The sequence below is a fragment of the Ochotona curzoniae genome, unplaced genomic scaffold, assembly GCF_017591425.1.
Source record: "Ochotona curzoniae isolate NIBS_2020 unplaced genomic scaffold, NIBS_Ocur_1.0 contig_3520, whole genome shotgun sequence".
Lineage (NCBI taxonomy): Eukaryota > Metazoa > Chordata > Mammalia > Lagomorpha > Ochotonidae > Ochotona > Ochotona curzoniae.
Window position 1 is genome coordinate 23,289,267 of NW_024465894.1, and position 15,207 is coordinate 23,304,473.

Consider the following 15,207-nt stretch of genomic DNA (forward strand, 5'->3'; position numbering starts at 1 on the left):
CTTTTCTCATCTCACTTGTCAGTGATATTTCACAGTCTTCACTCTGTTGTTCCTGAGACATTTGCTGGTTGGGGCTTCTTCTGTTGCTGCATGTCTGGATGTCATGGTGCTTGCATTGTCTTCATTATGAACGCACTTTTTCTGGTGTGGTTCATCCATCCCATAATCTCAATTATCTCTTATATGCCAGGACTCTTAAGATTGCGTTTGTCAGCAGAACTGTCATCTATATATTCCTGTTACATCACCTTACTTCTCTGTAAGACATCAATCGTGATCTGATACATGTATCCTTTGATTTGTTTGTTGTTTGGACTTTTGCCCACTAGAAGATTAGCTTCAAAGCAGCAGGTGCATTATTTTTATTGTGTGTTGCTATGTTCATGGTGCCCAGAACATTGCCTGCCATACCATATCCTTGATAAGTATCTGTTGAATTAATTCTTGGTAAATCATATATGCACAGCTTTCAATTATTTGATCATGACAAGTCTAACTTCTGAAGTGTTTCAAGATTCTATAACCAAAAGCAGGACTAGATGTTATATAGAACAAAAGGGAGATAATAATAATTTAAAAAACTGACTTGAAAAGCACAATGTCAAAGAGGGAGAGACAGAGAGTGAGAAAGAGGGGAGAGAAAGAGGGATGGTTATCATTCATGTGCTGATTTATTATCCAAATAGTTACAATAGTGAAGGATGAGTCAGCCCAAAGCCATAAGCCTGGAATTCCACTTCAGTCTCCCACATAGAAAGCAGGAGCCTGAGTATTTGGAGGAGTACCTTCTGTTTCTTAGCAGGTGCATCAGCAGGGAGTTTTATTAGAAGTGGAACAACTAGGACTTACTCTGGCTCTCTCATACAGGAAGCCAGCTTTGTAATGGCTTAAGCCACTTTTCCACAATGCCGGTCCAGAAAATAAGACTTTAAAAAGGCTTTAGAAAAAAATTACAACAGGTTAAAAGGGATTTAATTTGCTATCCCTGCATTCTGATTACGTAGGCTTTTAAGTCAGCAGAGCGAACATAACAAAATATGTAGACATGAGCCAAGATCAAAAGCAAATGCTGCTGCTAGACACCGTGCCAATCAGTGGGCTCCCTTGGCAAGGCATGAGGAGCCACTCTCTGTTCATATGGAGATGTTCCCTGGAGGTGGAGAAAGAGCTTACATTCTGCCATCCCCTGCCCACAGGCAAGGTGGTTGCAAACATCCCAAAACTCCCTGCTTTCAACTGAGTAAGGGGAAAAGGATGAATTAAAAAAATATACATACATATACATATATGTATATAGACATATGTTTGTGCTTTTTTATGTGGGTTGGTGTGTGTACAGAGGTGAAAATAAAATTCAAATTTATAAAGGCAACTTGGGACAGAACGTTGAGTGAATAAAACCCATGAGAACACAGCAGTCAGAGGATGGCCTCAGCTGTCACCAGCTGGTTGACTAATACTTGTCAGCCTCAGACAGCGAAAACAGTGACAGCTTGTCACATAAGATTCATCTTCCACAGAGCATAATGATGTGTGGGCTAGGGACCGAAGTGGGGAGGGGTGGTTCGAATAACAACAGCTTGCTGTATCAGGGAAGCATTTCATTGCTAGGAACGTTTCAGTCAAGGGAGTCAGTGGACCCAGTAGCAGGTACACAAGGTCCCCGCTGCCTTGCTTCAGTGCTTTCTCTGATTGGCCTTCTTCAATCCCATCTTCCAGGTTAATAATAAAAGCTTCTAGTTTCCCAGCACAAGTTCCAAGGTTAATGCAGGAAGTTTTCAGTGGAAAACTTCTCACACGTCTTGGTTTAATCTTAAGAGTTCATCATATGGTCGAGGATGCGTTTGGTGCACATTAGGCAGAACCCGCTATTTTAAAAAGGGCTGCTCTGTAGCGTTCATTAGGATTGGGAGAACGACTTAGAAACCAAAGGGATGAATGATGTTTCTATTTACATGGTTATGTTGGTGACTGTGGGACGGTGCCTATCATTCTTTTAAAGGAGAGTGTGCTTGAATACAAAAATGGGTGGCAAGAGATAATGAATCAGAGGTAATTTCAATCTCTTCTGTGCCTTAAGTGCTATTTTATTTAAAGAGGTTCAATTTGTAATGTACCATGTAGAATCTATAAACTTTCATTTGACACATCTGTCCTTCTATGAATAGAGGTGACGTCAGGAACGTGTTCAGTCTCACTAGGAGCTCGGTGCAGGGGGTAGCTGAGCTCCACAGCATCATTTCCTAGAAGAAGCAGAGACCTTACCACAAGCAAGACTCCTTACAGTGTCATGGGAAGCAGTGAAGAACATCCCACTGAGGAAGGAATGCCTCTTCTTCATTTACCTTGAGCTCTTTTCGCTTCATTTCTTTTCCCTTTAAGTAAATCTGCTACTTTTGTCCTGACCTTAGCTAGCTGCAAGGACTAGGCACTGGCAACCTCTGTTGCATCTCCTAGAGCATTCTCAGACACCCTGGAGTCCTAGGAAGTAGAACAGCTTCGGGGGATGTGATGTGACCACTTGCCATCGTATTAACAGAGACGGGGACCAGAACAGACAATGGAGGGAACATGGGGAACAGTCATACGCGTTTTCAGAAAGAGCAGTGAGTGAAGTTGTTGTTCAGCTCTGTGCATGAGGCCTAGGAGACTCTGTAAAAGAAACCTGAGCTCACCTGCTTCGTGGCTTTGCCCTTCTATTTCTTCTGCACCTTGTTTCTCTTCTGGACCATTCTCATCTTTCAAGAAAACCACAGAGAAAAAAAAACACATCATGTCAATTTATGAAATATTTCTTTATGGCTAATATGCAGCACTAAAATTAATTGTAACCAATGGAGCATGACTCCCCATAAAGCAAGTCAGAGAGATGAATCAGAGGCACGAAACAGAAAAATTACCTACATAAATAGGTACATTTATACTCGCTCTTTCTCACATGATTTGCTAGATGAAATGTTGAACTGCAGTAAACAAAATTCACTCAGCAGTCCCGGTAATGTCTCTCTCCTTGCTTGGCATTTGCCAAAATGAAATACAGATTTCAATTCCAATCTGCTTTTCTCCTTTGACTTAAGCAACATGAACTCTGTAAGGAAGCTTGGCTGATTGGGTTTCCATGCTTTTTATTTTTCTGTTTGATACATGTTGCAAAAAAAAAAATTCTATTTTCATTTAACTTGTACATGACAGTCTAATATAACTGTGCAATGAAATATTTGACCTTGAACAGATTATGCTGGCCCAATTTAGGGCTAAAGATGGCTTTGTCTCTCAAGAAGTCCCCGAAGTGTGTCCCTCTTCTTCTTGAATTCTAGCTGGATCTGTGACTTGTTTAGATCTGTGAAATGTGGTGGATGTGCTGTGCTGAGGCTTCCAAATTGCTCCCAGGGGACTGGCAGCTTTTGCTTCCTGCCTTAGAAGCAAGCTCTAAAGAAGTGTAGGCCTCTCCATTGACTTAAGAGTCACATGGCCAGAGAAGGGCCATGCCAACCAGCACCCAGAGGCCAGACACACCCTTCAACCCAGCTCAGGTGCCCGCTGGATAGTAATCAGAGCCAATGCCATGTGTCAGTAGAAAAATCATCCATCTGAACTTCATTAAAACACCCTGATCATGTCCCAGTCATTCAGCCGTGTTAGACTTATGTGTTGTGATTCCCCTATCTGCTCCTCCTACTAAACTTTCACTGTAGGGGCAAGAGGAGAGCTTCTACCAGGAAAGTTGAAAAAATAATTTCAAAACAATGGGGGAAGCAATTTTACCAAATAGCTCAGAGAAAGAACCCATGTAAGAGTGTTTGAGATGGTAACGCATTTGAATTTGGCCCAATGAAAGCAAAATATTAAGTAAGAGAGACAGAGAGAAACAGTGGGGCGGGGGAGAGTGTGAGAGAGAACGAGAGACACAGAGAGAGAGAGAACTGTGGAGAACTGCAGTCAATGAATACATGGAAATGTGCAGAATTGCCACTACTTGCTCAGCAAGGTGCCATTTGACATGGGAGATAGCATGTCATTTGTAATGAGAATGCCTGAGAGCAGTGTGTGTGTGTGTGTGTGTGTGAATATTCTAAATGGTATATTTACAAGTATTACATATTTTTATGTGACATTCTCTTTCTTCTGATTCTCACTGTGGGGACTTGGGCAGGATAATCTACAAAGAAAGTGACCTTCATAGCTGTACTGCTCCCTTAATGAGAGCAAGTCGGTGCAGGTGCAGGAGCATATGCCAACATTTCACCAATATTTCCTCTTTTTTTCTGGGGATATCTGCCAGATTTTTTTTGTCTCTCTAGATAGATAGACCTTATAACTTGGTTTATCAATAGACCTAAGGTCTGTAGGTGACACACTGCCATTAACATTGGTCTGGTTAGTGAAGATGGCTTTGTTAGGAAGAGTAGAAGATATGGAAACAAAAAGAGCAATCCCTGGCAATAAGAGAGATTCAAATAAAGACAACACAGAGGTTCCAATTAAGTCCAGTAAGAATGACCCACATATAAAAATCTGCCAACAACATCTTTTGGCAAGGTTGCAGGGAAAAAGGAAATCTACTCCATTGCTGGTGGGATTGCAGGCTGGTGCTACCACTATGGAATTCAGTATGGAGAATACTTAGGCAACTGAAAAACTACCTACCATATGACACAGCAATATACTTCTAGAAATATATTCAAAAGACTTGGACCTCTGTGTTCATTGCAGTGTAATCAGTAATCACAAAAACATGGAAGCAATTTAAATGCCCATCAACAGAGGACTGGATAAAGAAACTGTGGTTCGTCTACTCTATGGAATACTACTCAGCTATTTAAAAAAATGAAGTTCAATTGTTTGTAGCCAAATGCGGCAAACTGAAGACCATCATGCTAAGAGAAATAAGCCAATCCCAAAAGGTCAGATATCATACATTTGCCCTTATATAAGATAATATGGTGTCAAATCTAAGGATTTTTTTTTCTGCGAGTTCTACCTTATTGCATTTCCTAATTATTTGTACCTTTTGTAATAAGACCTTGCAATGTAATCCATTAATCAATCATCCTTAAGATACTGATTACTTGTAATCAGCTGAAATTTTCAATGTTACTTTTATCACTGTCATTGCTACTGCCCATAAGTAATGATGATCTAGTCCTTATCTTACTCTCATCAATACTACATGGGATGCACACTGGAATTTATTCCTATGTGAAGATGCTGGACACTCTTTTTCACCACCCTAGTGTCACATTGATACCTTTACTATATGTTTTTCAACCTCATGTGGATGAAGATTCACTATTTTTTTTCCTTTATCTTCTTTCCTTTTTCTTCCTTGGGTGGACTGTACTCAAGGAGATGCACAATGGAAGCATAGCGAAAATTAATTTGTTCATAGATGGAAACAGAGAGAAGTACTGCATGCAGTACAAGGATGGTCCCACAGAGATATGGCTAATAGTCTCCTACATTGTGGGGAGACACCTTGGTGGAAGCATGATGGGCTTGTGAAAATTCATGAAAGATATCCATTGTAAAACTGGAGGAGTGGAGAGTGGGGAGGCGAGGAAGCTTGGGGAGGGGGAAGGGAGACCCAGTGCCTATTAAACAGTGTGCTAAAACATAAAAACAGTAAGAAGGAAGGAAGGAAGGAAGGAAGAGAGGGAGGGAGGGAGGGAGGGAGAGAGAGAGAGAGAGAGACAGGAAGAAAGAAAGAAAGAAAGAAAGAAAGAAAGAAAGAAAGAAAGAAAGAAAGAAAGAAAGAAAGAAAGAAAGAAAGAAAGAAAGAAAGAAAGAAAAAAGGAAAGGAAAAGAAAGAGCCACTAAGTTTCAGGAATGGGAGACATTGATTTCTGCAGTTTTAAATGCATAAAAAGGAAATTTGTGATGAAACCCTCAGACCCAAGGTTTTGATTTCAACAAATGTTCTGGCAGTTTCCCTCGTCTCCTATTAGGTGTTTAGCCTCAGTCCACTGCAGGCCACTCCCTAACACAGGCGGCTGAGCGTCATGCTTTTGTTGCTCCCTTTCTGTCTTGGCTGCACAGTTTTCTATTTGTAGTTTTCCTACCCTTTGGGAGCAAATTCAAGAAACACTTGGCATATTTATCATGGAATAAATGCCTCCTAGAGGAATGTTGGATTTGCCATTTGAGTTGTGTACCCTCCAATAAAAAGGTTAAAGTAGATTGTTTTCATCAATTTCCAAAACAGTGCTTTCTCAAATCCAGCAGGGGGAACCAATGTAGAAGTCTTGCTTTCAAAGCCAAGCATATACATTCTTAGGCAATTAGGTTAGCATTCACCTCACTCATTTTTAGAAGGACATTTTGGTGGCTTTATAACTTTTTCCATCCATTGAAAATGATTCAAATGGATAACTTCTTAGAGAAACAGTAAGTTTTCACTGGTAGGAAAAAGATCACATTACACAGTTCCCACAAGCATTGGCTAAGAACAGGCATTCCTTTTGTCAGTGTTTTCTGTCTAGCTATCTTCACAGGAAGCACATAAACACTCAAACGCCAAGTAGAGTGGGTCATGTAAATGTGTGGGTTTCATAAGTGATTTTAAAAGGTTTACAAATAAATGGAAAACAATTGATATAGAGAAAGGTCAGGCTATTTTGTTCCTTTTGAAAATGCTGCAGAGAAGCCACATTCTCATAGCTGAAACTGCTTTTGAGATCACATACTTCCATCAGATAATGAATTTCCATAACATTCAGGCTGACTGTGATACAACATTTAGTTTCCCAACCTAGAATGCATAGTAAGCATAGTAAACCTCCTGCTTATATTCTTCTCCTGTCTCTAGTGTTCAAATTCTGACTCTCACTCATCCAACTTCCTTTACTGAGCATGTACTCTGTGCAACAATATGTCATCCATTTTAGGGGAGCAAACTTAAGAGGCCCGTGCTATACAGTGAATGTTAATAGATTTGCCAGGACTATGATAAGAATGTAGTTCATGCTTAACTCTATTAGGGAGAGTTCTCAAGGGCAAACTCTAAACCCTGCCTACATATTGTTATCTTGATATTTGTAGTTTATTTTGTGAACTGTGCATAGAAGGGAAGAGAAAGTGGAAGTGAACTTGGGCAAATCCTTTTCTGCTGCTGGAAAACCACTTCCTTTTGCCCTTTCCCTTTCTGTACCTTAATTTTTATGTTTATATTTTTATTTGAGTAGAGGTGGAAAGAATTCCCATGTGTTAGACTACTCCTCTGGTCCCCAGCCACCGAAGGTGGCATAGACTGAAGCTGGAAGTTGAGATCTCAGTCCAGATCTCCAGTGTGAGTGGCAGGATACCATTTATAGTGAACCATCTCTTACTGCGTTCTAGCATGTGTATTAATGGGAAACTGGAATTGGGAACAACGATTAGACTAGAATCCAGGCACTCTGAGGAGAGAGGCAGGTGTTTTGACTGCTGGTTTACTCGCAGTTCCCTCTAGTTTTTCTTACCTAGATCTCAGAGTTTTGGGATGCAATGTATAGGCAATTCAGATGCAGAGATTTGCAGATTGGGTTATTGGTTACAATTCTTCAGTTTTCTATAGCAAAATCATAGATCAAGAGTCCTCTCATTGTGCGTAGAGAATACTGGTATGAATTTGGATTTATGACCTTGTTTAGCCAACAAAATACTAATGAAAATGATGTGAGCAGCAGGTTTAATATGTGCTGCTTAAATGGATCTGTTGCTTTTTCTCTTGACATTTGTCCTAACAAGTAGATGACCTGGTAGCTGCTTCTTTCAGGAGGATGACAGATATGTGAAACAGACTTAAAACCAAGGCATAATTTAGAGCCACATACAGATAAATTAAACCTTAAACCAGAACAGCGCACCAACATCAGCTCAATCACACTCAGTTTGCAGACCTGTGAGTATGAGAATGAATGCACCTGGGGGCAGCTGATTAATAGCATTGCTATGACAACAGCTGATTAATAAAGTTGATGTGGTATTTTTAAGGAAGATGTGAGGGAATTATATGTTAGCATTCACATTTTTACAAGAAGTTTAGTTTTTGATTTTGTATTTACCCTTGCCTGCATTTTAAGCTTACCTAGTCCATAATTCTTCAGCAGTTAAACATTTGAAAATTAAAATTACCACATATATCATGAACTGTTCTTAAAATCTCAGCAACAATGTAATGATTCATGTTTTATTTAACTGTAGAGGTATGTGGGCAGCAGGATAATGCCAGTTACCACCAGCTAGTTCATATTATATGATAATACATTTATTGTACGTTCCATCTATTCCATTCAGTATATAAATATTTTGGATAGATAACCCCATGTAATTATCATGGCAATCCCAGGAGACTGATATTGGAAAGGAGATTGGCGGAACAGAGGTTTTTGTCTTCCCATAAGAATTTCAAATGTGAGACAGAGTAGCGAGGTTTAATGAAGTAAGATGGGCACTTCTCTGGCTGGATCTAGAGAACACCTAGCCATTCAAACTGAGATTAAAGCCAGGTGGGCATCTCAGCCAAGGAGCTAAGGGTACACCAGTACTCAGAGTGGGGCTTAACAGGAATGGGGTTTAGCTCTTTTTGTTATCTCTCCTTCCGCCCCTGTCCCCCATGCTCTTCTCCTGGACAAAATGAACGTTAGCAGCTTGGGTAGCCTGACAGCTAGGTGAAGAGAAGTTTTCTGGTATGCTTTCCTTGAGTGGTAGCTGGCTGGGACCATTTATAAAGTTATTGGGGTGTGGACATGACTCTAGTATAAAATGCATCCATGTTGTGTTTCTGAGGCTGCTGCATTTCATTTAGCAGGTGTTTTGTTTTCCCCAGGTCCCTTCCATACACATAAGCTATCTCCCTTCTTACTTAATAATGTTAGTATCCACATGCATGGATAGGAAAATGGGAACACAGAGAGGGTAATTCATTTGCTTCAGATTGTGCATCTATCAAGTAATGGTTGGGAAGGGGAGGGCAGCTTCAATACAGGAAGCTGATGCCAAGATCCACCACTGTTCCCCTGGACAACCAGCTAACTTCTGTTGCTGGGGTAAAATAGGTCAATTATGAGTCAGAAAATGTGGGAGGTGATAATAAAATGACAATTGATAAGGGCAAGGGGCTGGGAGATAGAGGGAGATTGGATAACAGGTACCAAAATACAGTAATGGAAGGAACAAGTTCTGAAGTTCTACAGCACAGAGGATTACAGCTTACAATAGCCTATCAGGAATAATAAATAACTAGAAGATAGGAGTTAAATATTGCAGATATAAATCATGATAAGGATGGAAATGTTGAATACGGTGGTTCGAATGGTACACATTATATATTTACATTGAAATACCACACTATCTACATGCTCCAGAAATAGATACTATTGAGGGTTAATAAAATAACTGGATGGGGCTGGTGCTGGTTTCGATGCTAGCATTGCACATCAGAGTGTCAATTCAAGTCTTGGCTGCTCTGCATGTCATCTGGCCTCCAGCTAAGGCACCTGGGAGGGCAACAGACAATGGTTCACCCACTGCACCCATGTGGGAAACCCGGATGGAATTCCTGGCTCTGGGCATCATCCTGGTGAAGTCTTGGAGTGAATCAATAGATAGAAGATCTCTCTCTCTCTCTCTCTCTCTTCGATGCTCATTCAAGTAATTCAATCCTCACAAAAAATGAAACTGAGAAAAATATTTAAGGGAAAGGAGATGCTAACTACCTTGTATTAACTGTTACATATTGCCTAAACATATTGAAGTATCACATTGTAGTCCACGAAGGTACAATAACAGTTTTTAAAATAAAGTTGAGGCAATAAAGAGCCTAGGGGCTGGCATTCTGACAGCAAGCTAATCCTCCATCTACAAGTGCCAGCATCCCTCATGGGCACCAGTGCAGTCCCAGCTGCTATACTTTCAATCTCTTCTGTGGCTTGGGAAAGCAGAGGAGAATGGCCCAATGATCTACATGGGAGGCCAGGAGGAAGTGTCTGGCTCACAGCTTTGGATCAGTTCAGTTCTGACACTGCAGCTATTTAGGGAGGGAATCAATGGATGGAAGACTTGTGTATGTGTGTGCATGCACAAAAAAATTGTCTCTCACATAAAATAACTGAATCTTAATGAAAAACTGAAAAATAGAGGTATAATCTCAAATAGACACATTGAGGTTACCACAGGGCCAAAGAGCATTAATTAATAAGCCCTCAGACACTTAAAAGCAGCTGCATACAATACAACTCTAAAATTTTCTTATTTTGAATTCTGAAGACAAATGTGTCATGCTGGAATGCTTTTAAGTAATGGAAAGTGCAGGAACAGTAAAGAAAACAAAACCAGAAAAATAAATTCTTTTGACCTGAACTATTTGACAGTAAATTGCAAACAGTCACATCATCCATGAACACCTGCGGGTTTTCTACAAACAAGCAGACTCATGCAGAACCACAGCACACTGCCCAGATCAACAGTGTACAGATTCCATTCTTGCTATGTAAGCCACCAGTCACACTCGGGTTTTGCCAGTTCTACAAGAATGTCCTTAGAAGACATCGAGGAGCATGCCCTGCCTTTAGTTGCCAATTCTTTTTCCTACAGTCTGACACCAAAATGCTCACCTGAACCCACGGGAGCGGGAGCATGGGAATTTTTCCCTGTTTCACCACACTTGCTTCAATGTGAATACATGCCTTGCTTAGCTCCAGGAGAGATGGAAGGAAAAACAAGGAAGTTGGGAGTGAAGGTTAGTTCCAAACTTTCAATAATTTCTTCCTCCTTTTTTTCTTGAGGCATTATTAGCTGATTGATGCATTTCATTGGTTATTCTCAAGATTCCAAATTGGCTGTTTTATTGCTTTTATCAAGTGGCCCATGTACATCTTTCAATGTGGATAAAACAGGTGCAGGGAAAGTTAGCACCCTACAAGAGTAGTAGCTGCCGCTTACCGGGGGTCTTCTTAGTTCTAGCACATACTCATGTGCCACACGTGCTAACCAGAAATCCTGTAACAGTATTGCTAAGTTAAATTTTCATCCCCAGTTTTTAAAGCTTTATTTATTTTTATTGGGAAGGCAAATTTACAAAGCGAAGGAGAGACAGACAAAAAGATCTTCCATCTGCTAATTCACTTCCCAAGTGTCTACAATGGCTGGAGCTGAATTGATTCAAAGTCAGGAGCCAGGAATTTCCTCAGGGTTTCCCATGTGGGTACAAGATCCCAAAGGCTTTGGACTGTCCTCTACTGCTCTCTCAGGCAATAAGCATGGAGCTGAAAGGGAAGTGGAGCACCTGGGATATGAACCGGCACCTGTATGGGATCCTGACAGGTGCCTGATGAGGATTTAACCATTGTGCCAAGGCCCTCATCTTTCAATTTTATACATGAAGAAGTCATGGTTGTGTCAATACACCCATTTTTACGAAGCCATACAGTAGCAGAGCTGGGACTTAAACCCTGATTTTGTTTATACCATAGCCTCAGGATTCTCTTTCTTGCCCTGCAGATTTCTTGTGACCTCCACTTTGCTGCAATAGCTAAAGTTTAACTTCTTTGTGGAAAGATGCCACTTATCTGCTAGTTGTTCCCTCAGCACCCAGTGTGATGCCTGAAAATCTGTTGGCTTTTCCATAAACACTTACTGAAACATTGAGAGGGAAAGATCATTGTCTCCGTAGACAAGTGATTTTGATTTTTTGCTTGAACTACATGCATATTAGTTCTCTAGAGGTATGAGGTCTACCTGGACTTCTGCTTGATCTTCATCAAACAATGTATTAGGTTAATAGATACATGTCTCCTCAATCTGACATAATCATACCTAAAAATCAAAGTCGGTGTAGGGAGTACTTACGGTCTGTGATGCCCCAAGGTTAGCCTCCATCACTTTTTGTTACTAGTAGAAACGTGGTTCCCCAATGTATCTGCTATAACACCTGTCCTTGACATGCATCTGTTTCCTGATGTAAATACCCCTAAAGGCAGCAAGACAGACCCTGTGTGGTGGAGACCCCTTTGTATTCCTGTCCTCACTCTCATCCAGTGCCATCCATGCTCACTTGATGCCAGGCATGCCAGCCTCAGATGTCCTTGATTTCTTGTTCCCAGTTCTTTGTGTGGACCGATTCTCCTTGCCCCAAAGTGCTTTATCTCTCGCTTCTTGTAGTGCTTGCTTATATTCACCCTTTCAAAAGATTTCATTTACAATTGTAACATGTTGTCATTCCCATACACTCCATGCTTCTCCTGATCTGCTTCTTCTTGACTATTTCCACTCACTCATCATCCTGTAATGTATTATACAGTTCTGAAAGTATTCTGTCCCTATTCATGTCTTCCCAACCCACAATGAATATAAATTCCTTAAGGCAAGATGGTTGCTTCCTTCATGGATAGCCCCTGAGTTCTTAGAATGAGTTCATGGAAGGTGTTGAATAGAAATGTAGGAATAGTGAGATATGTTCTTGCCTTATCTGGCCTTGCTTGACTAGGTCACAGATTAGTCAGGAATAAGTATTGTTTCTTTTTCCAAGATCATATGAGATATGTCAACTATACATAGTATAGGGCAAAACTTTTCTAGGAAGGTGGTCCAGGTGTAAGAGTCCAGGCTGCTGTAACAATTTGTCTCCCAACATTCTGTCCCTTCCATGAAACAGCTGAGAGAAGGTGTTGCTTCCTCAGGTCAGTAGAGATTTTGTGTGAAACCTGTGGCCACATGGTGTTTCAAATTAACGACTTAAAACCGCCTGAGAATTGGGAAAAATGGTCAGGTAAGAGAAATGTTAAGCCGTAGTCCCTTGGCTGCCACTACAAGTTATATCCTAATACACTCAAATGGCATTACAGTCATTCACAGAAACACTGTCAGACCTGTGGGCTGCTCCTTAATTACAGGACAGGAAAGACAATTCTCTCAGCCCCTGTCTGTAAGCATTTCAGAAAAGAGCATGGATTTTCTATGTAGAAGGAGAAAATGAAAAGTTACCTTCTAGTGTCAAAGCCTCAGTGTTGGGGGATACCTATGTGCGACAAGGTTTCAAAGAGAGGAAACAAATGAGACCACAGCATGTGATGAGGTGCCAAGTGTACAGGAATGGACTCATCAAGTATCTGCTGCAGAACTGAACGCCTTGGCATTTGCACAGTGAAGGCATGGTTCTGGCATACCTTAGTATAAAACCAGCATGAGAGAATGCACCAGAGATCTATTGTCAATATCACACATACTCTCTTAATAGATAACATATGGCTCTCCCATATGGTGCGTTGATACAAATACTGTTACTCTGATACGGTTAGTTTTAATCCAAAGATTTCCAAGTACTTAACAAACACTGTTCATTAGTACAGCCTTCCCTGGGGAAGTTGAAGCGCCTTGCAGAGATGCAAGACATACTGCACACAATCAATAACCATTAAGGAATAGCAATAAGAAATGTATTAATGTGCGGTTTGTGTAAATTAAAAAACAAAATAAACCAGTAAATTGAAGTTAAGCAACTTTCCTATTCTCCCGATGGCTTTGTGGTGCCACTGAGATTATAAGAAATCACCTTTTGCTGACACTTAACAGTAGTTACAGCAGTTAAGCTGGGCTGGTGAATTTGTTGCAAATCTCATCAGTCCTCACATACACACACATGACTTAGCATGTTCCCCATAGTTGGCAAAAGTATGATCAAAGGGAAGAAAGCATAATAACCTTATCATGTGATTCTCTCTGTGTCTCTCTTTAACAAATCAAAAATTTTGCTTTGCAATTAAGTCCTAAGGTTATATCTCCTTCTCAAATCAAGATACCCAGCATGCCTAAACATTTGTCTAAAACAGGCACGCATTGTGTTCTGTGCAGATGTCAACAACAGAACTGGCAAGGTGGAATGCTTTTTTTTTTTGCTGAAGAATGGAAAGTATATAAAGATGTTCTCTAAACAGAAGAATCATCCCATGAATAAATTCAAAAGCCATTAAATATCTTTGCCATCAATTACTGTTTGTTACGTACCTACAGAGTTCAAGATGCTGCGGAGGGAATACATTAGACTATCTGGAAGCAAAAAGGCTTTTTCTTTAGGGGTTGACAAATAGAAAGGGATAGGAAGGTGTCCTGAACTGTGTCTACCACTGTAAGCTGAGATTGAGGGTGGACACAATTACCCCCCCCCAAAAAAGATAAAAGTTTAGTGTGTATAGTTAGATCTGAGTAAATATTGGTCATCTGAGCTTCCTGAAATGAGGAATTGTGGAATCTCTTCCACTCTCGCCGGGCTGTTGTTCACTTGGCTCTTTGGGCAGTTACTGACTGAAAATGTAGGTATGTGAGGGCAAGTGTCTCTCTGAGCCTCCTCCCAAAGGGAAAGTCCTCTGCTTTCTTATTTCTAACTAACTTAGCCTAACTTATTTCTTCTCCAGGGTCTGGCTGAATAACATATGAGAACATCAGAAATCATGGGCAGTCCCAAATTACAATGAGAAGCAAAATTATCCATTTTCCTATATATATATATATATTTTTTTTTTTTTACCATTTTCTTCCTTTAAAACATATGTTCCATTTTATATAAAACTATGCTATTTTAACTGGTGAAGCTAAAAATGTTAAGATGTTGATCTGAAATGTGTAGCTTAGGTTGAAAATAGCATCAAGCATTGGCTTCCTGTGATTCAATATGAACTTATTGTAGCAGTGAGAGCTCATCTGAATTATAATTCTGCAGATGGGAAAACTCAGTAACCACCAAAGCTGACCAATCAGTAGAAAAGCAACAGCGCTCTCTCCATGCATTTTATTACTGTTTGAATAATATAAAATCCAAGAATGGGTTTTGTTTCACCAAATGCTTACTTAATACTTATTTGATATCTTAGCAAAATAAATTCCAAAATATTATTCCCTTTGTATCATATAAAAACGCTTTGCAAGTGGAGAAAACTACACACATTTAGCAGAACAATTTCTTCAATTATGTGGACTTTTAGACACAAAAAGCTGTTCCCTGGGATCTTGTGCAATCCTCCAAAAAGGGTAAGTTGGATGCTGCCATATCATGAGCAGTGGTTCATAAACTTCACCTTGCATCATATTGCGTTGGAAAGCTCGTTACAATACAGATCATTGATTTCTTATTCAGTAGAGTCGGGCAGGCCCTGTGCACTGACTCTGCAAACATGCCCAGCTGATGCTTTTGCTGTGATCTGGGTACCAGACTTTGTAAAAGTGTTGTTTGGGAGA

At 40.3% G+C, this 15,207-nt stretch overlaps 1 protein-coding gene across 1 annotated transcript in view; it reads right to left on the bottom strand.

Moving 5' to 3' along the window:
* MACROD2 (mono-ADP ribosylhydrolase 2) overlaps positions 1-15,207 on the bottom strand; it is a 1,602,185-nt gene that overhangs the window by 88,870 nt on the left and 1,498,108 nt on the right. Inside the window, exon 11 of the mRNA XM_040981268.1 lies at positions 2,676-2,738. Coding sequence (XP_040837202.1) covers positions 2,676-2,738 — 63 coding nt within the window. The remainder of the gene's footprint in view (positions 1-2,675; positions 2,739-15,207) is intronic.